Here is a 9637-nt window from a genome sequence, read left to right as displayed (position 1 = left end):
CACTGCAAACCGCAATTATCTAGCAGCCAGTCAACCAGACACTCAACTGATCTGTGTGTGTAGAGAGAGCGAGAATCCAGAAGCAAAACAACAGAACAGTCACTCGGAATAGAGCTCTCGCCTAATTCACAAAAGAAAGTGAACCACGGACACTTCTGATGTGTTTAATCCATTGGCAGATAAACTCATTTATTGGACCAGTAAGCAATGGCATTGTACGCACACACACACACACACACACACACACACACACACACACACACACACACACACACACACACACACACACACACACACACACACACACACAAGCGGTTGGCAAAAGAAGTCTCTGCACCACTACAACAGAAAACAGCGCCTCAAATCAAGATGGATTTTAAATTCGGAACACTTTAATACGGTGATCACTGCAAATTCCTCTTTTATACACCACCTCTACACTTAAAATAAACATTGGACATAAACAGTACATTTACAATCATGTACTCTTTTATGTGCATTTCATTCCAAAAGGTTTGACTTCGTCATAGTGGTTTGTTTGTGTCTAGAACTAGACTCAGGGCCCATGTTTCCAAACAGACTACTGTACCCCTATGAACCCCTAGTCTGGCCAATACAACACTACCAGCAATACTTAGGGGCCGTCCAAAACGGCACCCTATTCCCCTATATAGTGCACTACTTTTGACGAGTAGTGTACTATCTAGGGGAATAGGCTGCCATTTGGTATGAACATTGAGAGAAATAGTGTATTTAGATAAGACAGGAGTCGTTTCATTTCCAACACATTCGATACTATCCAGTCGCAACTATGGATTGTACTAAACAGTAAGCAAAGATGACTTTCCAGAAAAATATAATTACAAAAAACGGAACATTTTGAACATTCACATTCCCAGACTTTCTCATCTTTTAACTGTCTTAACAGAAGTAATGACAGAACAGAAAAATAATAAGAGAAATGAAAAAAGGAAAGACCAACGTGACAGAGCATTCAGAACGGAGGAACAGAGCTGGTACTGTGTAAGGCAAGTGTGTGTCTGCGAGAACATGGAACTCAACTTCAACCCCTCTGCCTTACGTGACAGTTTGTCATGTATTACTTTGAAATGCAATGACGAGAGTACAAAACTAGGGCACTAAAATCTATTAATAACATCTCACTTCAACCCCCGACTAACGGTCTTCGTCAGTCACTGGTACGGTAACGGAAGTACAAGATGAGTTGGACGACTGATCCATTCTCTCTCTCACACACAGACCGACTCCATCTTGGAACTTCAGACTCCACCATTGTTATAAACATTCTACACACAATTCCATAGTTCCGGAGTGCTCTCTAGCTAGCGCAGGCTACGGACCGAGTACGGTGCGCTTCGCAGTTTTCAAGTGGTTTTGCCAGGAACCCGGTGCGCTGACTTCTAGTGAATACACACTAGGTTTTGATGAGTATTGGGGTGTAAACATTAGTCCCAAACAATTGTAAACAGTTGCCTTTTTGCAACAAAAACAAGTTTCTATTGGAGAGATTCAGGTAGCTCCCTCCCTGTTTCGTTTCGTATGTTTCCGTTTAAGAAAACAGAATCGGCGTAAATTATCAGTAGTGGAATATTTTTATGAGGAGGAGTGAGACCCCTCGCCCCAACAGAGGTTAGAGTATAGACCCCTCGCCCCAACAGAGGTTAGAGTATAGATTAGACCCCTCGCCCCAACAGAGGTTAGAGTATAGATTAGAGACCCTCACCCCAACAGAGGTTTGAGTATAGATTAGACCCCTCGCCCCAACAGAGGTTAGAGTATAGATTAGACCCCTCACCCCAACAGAGGTTAGATTATAGATTAGAGACCCTCGCCCCAACAGAGGTTAGAGTATAGATTAGAGACCCCTCACCCCAACATAGGTTAGATTATAGACCTCCTCACCCCAACAGAGGTTAGATTATAGATTAGACCCCTCGCCCCAACAGAAGTTAGATTATAGATTAGACCCCTCGCCCCAACAGAGGTTAGATTATAGATTAGACCCCTCGCCCCAACAGAGGTTAGATTATAGATTAGAGGTATAGATTAGAGACCCTCTCCCCAACAGAGGTTAGAGTATAGATTAGAGGTATAGATTAGAGACCCTCTCCCCAACAGAGGTTAGAGTATAGATTAGAGACCCCTCACTCCAACAGAGGTTAGAGTATAGATTAGAGACCCCTCACCCCAACAGAGGTTAGAGTAGAGATTAGAGTTATAGATGAGACCCTCACCCCAACAGAGGTTAGAGTATAGATTAGAGACCCTCACCCCAACAGAGGTTAGAGTAGAGATTAGAGACCCTCACCCCAACAGAGGTTAGAGTATAGATTAGAGACCCTCACCCCAACAGAGGTTAGAGTAGAGATTAGAGACCCTCACCCCAACAGAGGTTAGAGTAGAGATCAGAGACCCTCACCCCAACAGAGGTTAGAGTAGAGATCAGAGACCCTCACCCCAACAGAGGTTAGAGTATAGATTAGAGTTATAGATGAGACCCTCACCCCAACAGAGGTTAGAGTATAGATCAGAGACCCTCACCCCAACAGAGGTTAGAGTATAGATTAGAGACCCTCACCCCAACAGAGGTTAGAGTAGAGATCAGAGACCCTCACCCCAACAGAGGTTAGAGTAGAGATCAGAGACCCTCACCCCAACAGAGGTTAGAGTATAGATCAGAGACCCTCACCCCAACAGAGGTTAGAGTATAGATCAGAGACCCTCACCCCAACAGAGGTTAGAGTATAGATCAGAGACCCTCACCCCAACAGAGGTTAGAGTATAGATCAGAGACCCTCACCCCAACAGAGGTTAGAGTATAGATTAGAGACCCTCACCCCAACAGAGGTTAGAGTATAGATCAGAGACCCTCACCCCAACAGAGGTTAGAGTATAGATCAGAGACCCTCACCCCAACAGAGGTTAGAGTATAGATTAGAGACCCTCACCCCAACAGAGGTTAGAGTATAGATCAGAGACCCTCACCCCAACAGAGGTTAGAGTATAGATTAGAGACCCTCACCCCAACAGAGGTTAGAGTATAGATCAGAGACCCTCACCCCAACAGAGGTTAGAGTATAGATTAGAGACCCTCACCCCAACAGAGGTTAGAGTATAGATTAGAGACCCTCGCCCCAACAGAGGTTAGAGTATAGATTAGAGACCCTCACCCCAACAGAGGTTAGAGTATAGATTAGAGACCCTCGCCCCAACAGAGGTTAGAGTAGAGATTAGAGACCCTCACCCCAACAGAGGTTAGAGCATAGATTAGAGGTATAGATTAGAGGTATAGATTAGAGACCCTCACCCCAACAGAGGTTAGAGCATAGATTAGAGGTATAGATTAGAGACCCTCGCCCCAACAGAGGTTAGAGTATAGATTAGAGGTATAGATTAGAGACCCTCACCCCAACAGAGGTTAGAGTATAGATTAGACCCCTCACCCCAACAGAGGTTAGAGTATAGATTAGAGGTATAGATTAGAGACCCTCACCCCAACAGAGGTTAGAGTAGAGATTAGAGGTATAGATTAGAGACCCTCACCCCAACAGAGGTTAGAGGAGGTAGAGGGAATATGGGGCTGGCTGGTCAGACATCTGTGTGATGACTAAGTGTTTCCCTCCTGTCCTGGTGTCACTCTGGACAATCTTACGTAACAGTGTCTGTATATAGGTGGAGAGATAGCTACTGTACGGAGGTGGAGAGATAGTTACTGTACGGAGGTGGAGAGATAGTGTTCCTTCATTATAACAGAGTCTGTACGGAGGTGGAGAGATAGTGTTCCTTCATTATAACAGAGTCTGTACACAGGTGGAGAGATAGTTACTGTACGGAGGTGGAGAGATAGTGTTCCTTCATTATAACAGAGTCTGTACGGAGGTGGAGAGATAGTGTTCCTTCATTATAACAGAGTCTGTACGGAGGTGGAGAGATAGCTACTGTACGGAGGTGGAGAGATAGTGTTCCTTCATTATAACAGTCTGTACGGAGGTGGAGAGATAGTTACTGTCCGGAGGTGGAGAGATAGTGTTCCTTCATTATAACAGAGTCTGTACGGAGGTGGAGAGATAGTGTTCCTTCATTATAACAGAGTCTGTACGGAAGTGGAGAGATAGCTACTGTCCGGAGGTGGAGAGATAGTGTTCCTTCATTATAACAGAGTCTGTACGGAGGTGGAGAGATAGTGTTCCTTCATTATAACAGAGTCTGTATGGAGGTGGAGAGATAGTGTTCCTTCATTATAACAGAGTCCGTACGGAGGTGGAGAGATAGTGTTCCTTCATTATAACAGAGTCTGTACGGAGGTGGAGAGATAGTGTTCCTTCATTATAACAGAGTCTGTACGGAGGTGGAGAGATAGTTACTGTCCGGAGGTGGAGAGATAGTGTTCCTTCATTATAACAGAGTCTGTACGGAGGTGGATAGTGTCTGTACGGAGGCGGAGAGATAGTGTTCCTTCATTATAACAGTCTGTACGGAGGTGGAGAGATAGTGTTCCTTCATTATAACAGAGTCTGTACGGAGGTGGATAGTGTCTGTACGGAGGTGGAGAGATAGTTACTGTCCGGAGGTGGAGAGATAGTGTTCCTTCATTATAACAGAGTCCGTACGGAGGTGGAGAGATAGTGTTCCTTCATTATAACAGAGTCTGTACGGAGGTGGAGAGATAGTGTTCCTTCATTATAACAGAGTCTGTACGGAGGTGGAGAGATAGTGTCTGTACGCAGGTGGAGAGATAGTGTTCCTTCATTATAACACACTGGTCTAGCAGCAGCTCTAAAGAAACGTGACAGGTTGGTGTGTCTGTTACCAGGTAATCGCTCACCTTACATAAGAAGCCGTCCATTTTATTCGTTTTACAGGTCGCTGTTATTCAAAAAGGGCATATCCTTGCTTCCCTAGTCTCGTACCAGATCTGTTTGTGCTGTCTTGCCAACTGTGACCGTAGGAGTTGAGCTATAAGCCAGGATCACAGGTTATGACTCCATATCAGTGGATTAAAGAAAACAAACTCCACAGGAACAGATTGAAATGATTCATTGATTCAAATCTAAACACCTGGACATGTTAAACTGTACTGCAATCAGAGTAGCTTCACAAGGTTGAAGCACGAGAGAGCGAGAGAGAGAGAGAGCGAGCGCGAGAGAGAGAGCGAGAGAGCAAGCGAGAGAGCGAGCGCGAGAGAGAGAGCGAGAGAGAGCGAGCGAGAGACAGAGAGACAGAGAGCGAGAGAGAGCGAGCGAGAGACAGAGAGACAGAGAGAGAGAGACAGAGATACTGTAGAGGAAAGGCTGTGCAACCACTGCACAATAGCAGAACCTGAGATGGAGCTGCATTTCCTGACAAAATGTCAAAAATATAAAACAATTAGAGAGTGTCATTTCCCCAAATTTGAAACTCTTATTCAAGGTTTCAAAGACCTCTCTGATGAGGATAGGCTACCCGTCCTGTTGGGGGAGGACGCAGAGAGCTGTGGGTTGGCAGCGCACTACATTGCTGCCTCCCATAAGTTGAGGGACAGTGTCTGACAGACCAATCAACCTGCACATGTCCTCTACTGTATGCTTATTGTTATTGTTGAATGTATGGTTATTTTGACCCTTGGTTATTGTTGTTACTGTTGTCCCGTTGACCATTTTGATTCTCATTTTTATATTGTAAATAAGCTTTGGCAATATGTACACTGTTACGTCATGCCAATAAAGCAAATTGAATTGAATTGAAAGAGAGACACAGAGAGAGAGAGAGAGACACAGAGAGAGAGAGAGAGAGAGAGAGAGAGAGACAGAGAGAGAGAGAGAGACACAGAGAGAGAGAGAGAGAGAGACAGAGAGAGAGAGAGACAGAGAGAGAGAGAGACAGAGAGAGAAAGAGAGAGAGAGAGACAGAGAGAGAGAGAGAGAGAGAGAGAGAGAGAGAGAGAGAGAGAGAGAGAGAGAGAGACAGAGAGAGAGAGAGAGAGAGAGACAGAGAGAGAGAGAGACAGAGAGAGAGAGAGACAGAGAGAGAGAGAGAGAGAGACAGAGAGAGAGAGAGAGAGAGAGAGAGACAGAGAGAGAGAGAGAGAGAGAGAGAGAGAGACAGAGAGAGAAAGAGAGAGAGAGAGACAGAGAGAGAGAGAGAGAGAGACAGAGACAGAGAGAGAGAGAGAGAGAGAGACAGAGACAGAGAGAGAGAGAGAGAGAGAGAGAGAGAGAGAGAGAGAGAGAGAGAGAGAGAAAGAGAGAGAGAGAGACAGAGAGAGAGAGAGAGAGAGACAGAGAGAGAGAGCATTTCAACACAGTGGATGGATCATGGCTGCACATTGATTTAAGTTGTGCCAGATCCACTTTTCATCACTGGATGGTCCTGTACACAACAACAGGCTCTGGCACCTACGAAACAAGATATTAATAACATAGAAAGCTAGCTCTGGTCCAGGGTGTAAGTACGTGTTTCTCCACTAATGGGTGTGGAGGAAAATGCAGTAATGCCATGGACCAGAGCTAGTAGAAACCATAATATCAGGCTTTAATAGCAAGAATGGAAATAATTTGAATCCATTTTAAATCATAAAATAATGACATTTTTCAAGAGAAAACTAAAACTCTGACAACTTCAGTTACACTGTACGCAACAAAAACAACTTATTTATTCATTTTATAATGTACAAAGACATAAATACATCCGAAAATGTCCCCCCTCCCCCCGATTAAAATGATTCGTCGATCAGGAATTTTAAAAGTTTTAACAGAATTAACATTCCTTGAGATGGTGGGGTGAAAGAAAAGACATCTGTCTTCCTTCATTTCTCTCCTTCTCTTCAGCGCATAGTTACCAAAGGCAGAGGACGTCCCATTGCTTTTAGAAAAGTTAAAGGAAAATTCCACCCCCAAAAAAACTCTTGCGGTATTTGTTTCATTAGTCCACTGTTGATACATTCCCAAAATCTTTTGCATGTCAGCAATCAAGTTTTCCAAGATATAGAAATTTAGCAAAATAAAGAAATACAGCCGTCATGATGCATTTTATGAAGCTGCATTTTGGGTGGAATTTTCCTTTAAGATGGCCGCCTCAAACCTTACGGTCCCCATGTCTGAATTCAGATCTTTCCACTGAGACGAATAGGGAGTTTGGTTGTCCTCCTTGCTATTGCTTTTAAGACCCACACAGTCCTAATCACCAATATGCTCCTGATTTCACCCATGTCATGTGATCATGGAGTCCTTGATAATGATAGCTTTTTTGTTTTGAAGCGGTGCTGGAATGAAGTTTTGCTGTCCGGTTTGGTCAAAGTGTCACAAGCATCTGTAATTAGTTGTAGGATTCAAAATGGCAGAAGTTTCAGTGGAGGCGTGGTTGTGGGGTAAGAGTGTGTGTATGGTTGTGGGGTAAGAGTGTGTGTATGGTTGTGGGGTAAGAGTGTGTGTATGGTTGTGGAGTAAGAGTGTGTGTATGGTTGTGGAGTAAGAGGGTGTGTATGGTTGTGGAGTAAGAGTGTGTGTATGGTTGTGGAGTAAGAGTGTGTGTATGGTTGTGGGGTAAGAGTGTGTGTATGGTTGTGGTGTAAGAGTGTGTGTATGGTAGCCTTGTGTATGTCAGCTATATAGGCTTGGTCGTGACACACTACAGGCCAACCAGACTAGTAAGGGGCACTACGGGAGAAGTATAGAGGAATGTCTGTCAACCAAAACCACCCTGCCTCGTGTTAAGTTCTCCTTCAGATGTAGCCCAGTGAGTCCATGTACCTCTCAATGGCCCGGTCCAAACCAGTACAACGTGTTGATGGTCTGAATGCAGACTGTACAGTAAACCACAGAGAGCTAGTTGATATGTACAGGAGAGATACGGACAGGTGTTCATTCTCTCTAGGTGTTTGTTCCTACAGACATACAGATCTGTGTTCCCTGTAGATTGAGGAATATGAATGCACAGAAAACCAGCTGGCAACACAGGGCTGTCTGTCTTTTCCCTCCCGCTGTCTACCTGTCTGCCTCATACCTCAGTCCATCTGTCTACCTGCCTGTCTACCTGTTTACCTGTCTGCCTGTCTACATGCCTGAATGCCTGTCTACCTGTCTGCATGCCTGTCTACCTGTCTGTCTACCTGTTTGCCTGTCTGTCTACCTGTCTGCCTCTTCCCTCGGTCTACCTGTCTGTCTGCCTGTCTACCTGTCTGTCTACCTGTTTGCCTGTCTGTCTACCTGTCTGCCTGTCTACCTGTTTGCCTGTCTGTCTACCTGTTTGCCTGTCTGTCTACCTGTTTGCCTGTCTGTCTACCTGTTTGCCTGTCTGTCTACCTGTTTGCCTGTCTGTCTACCTGTTTGCCTGTCTGTCTACCTGTTTGCCTGTTTGCCTGTCCACCTGCCTGTCTACCTGTTTGCCTGTCTACCTGCCTGTCTGTCTACCTGTCTGCCTACCTGTCTGCCTGTCTGTCTACCTGTCTGCCTGTCTGTCTACCTGTTTGCCTGTCTACCTGTTTGCCTGTCTACCTGCCTGTCTGTCTACCTGTCTGCCTACCTGTCTGCCTGTCTGTCTGCCTACCTGTCTGCCTGTCTGTCTACCTGTCTGCCTGTCTGTCTACCTGTCTTCCTCTTCCCTCGGTCTGCCTCTTCCCTCGGTCCATCTGTCTACCTGTTTGTTGGGGTAGTGTAGACAGAGGTAGCATCAGACAAGTCAGATTTGCAGAGGAGGAAAAGTGGAGACAGGGAAATGAGATGAGATTCCACGGTTTCCACATGGGGCAGTTACAGTTACGCTGTTACAGTTACTCTGTGCTCTTATGTGCTTTGAAGCCTTAGCTGAAGAGATGTACTGTACAGCCACTGAGAGGCTGGCTATTGGGGTAAAACACAAGTCTCTCTTTATGTCTGAGTCTTCCTACCACCCCCAGAGTGAAGTCAGCTCAGACAGTGGGGGAGGAGAGGAGGACAATGCTCTAGTCTTCTGAGCTCCAGTATTTCTTGGCAGTACCGAGAGCCCATCACAATTACACACACACACAGCTCCCCTTCAAATCCCACAGTATGAAAGTAATCCTTCATTATTTAACAAAATAAGACTGTCCTTCTAGCTAATCCTGAGTTTCAGTGGGTAGTTGAGAGAGGAACTTCAGAGAGTGAAATAAAAACTTCCGGGGACAAGGAAGAGGCATGGAGAGTGGAATCAGTACTTCAGTTTGTGCAAGGGAGAAGGGGAATGTTTTTGGGGTTGATACTGGTCCTCTCTCTTTCCAGTTACTCTTCTCCTTTCTCATTTTCCTCCCCCTCCTCTTCTGGTCAATGTGGTAGAACCCTCCTCCTCATCATCACCCTCTCCTCCTCCTCTGTCTCTCAGTTCATGTCGATGGTGTTGAAGACCCACTCTGTGAACTTTTTGAGTTTGGCAGCAGAGCTCTGGGACTCCTCCTGCAGCCGCTGGTTATCCTCCCAGAGCCTTTTGATCTGCAGATGGAGACGCTGCTTCTCCTCACGCTCCTACAAGAGGGAGGGAGAGGGAGGGATAAGTGGGTGTTTAGGGTAAAGATGAGAGAGAAAGGAGGGGGACAGAGGGAGAGAGAGAGGGCAAGGGCGGACAGAGAGCAAAAAAGAAAGATCGAGATGAAGGGAGAAAGAAAGAGTTAAAAGGGGACGAGAAG

General features: G+C 45.5%; 1 protein-coding gene across 6 annotated transcripts in view; it reads right to left on the bottom strand.

The window, feature by feature from the left end:
• Positions 1–6622: 6622 nt before the first annotated feature.
• Positions 6623–9637, bottom strand: part of LOC129825522 (signal-induced proliferation-associated 1-like protein 1) — a 224658-nt gene continuing 221643 nt past the window's right edge. Inside the window, exons 26-27 of one of the 6 annotated variants that reach the window (XR_008754897.1) lie at positions 8205–9476; positions 6623–8164 (exon numbers count right to left, since the gene is read on the bottom strand). Coding sequence is in view for 1 of the 6 variants with exons in the window: in XM_055885681.1 (XP_055741656.1) it covers positions 9333–9476 (144 nt within the window). In the remaining 5 variants the exon portion in view is untranslated. Of the gene's footprint in view, positions 9477–9637 lie in introns of all 6 variants that reach the window. The other 5 variants (XR_008754900.1, XR_008754896.1, XR_008754899.1 and 2 more) reach the window with 5 other exon arrangements.

This window comes from Salvelinus fontinalis, chromosome 27, assembly GCF_029448725.1.
Source record: "Salvelinus fontinalis isolate EN_2023a chromosome 27, ASM2944872v1, whole genome shotgun sequence".
NCBI lineage: Eukaryota > Metazoa > Chordata > Actinopteri > Salmoniformes > Salmonidae > Salvelinus > Salvelinus fontinalis.
The sequence above is the reverse complement of the archived record's forward strand: the minus strand, read 5'-3'. Positions and strand labels throughout refer to the sequence as shown.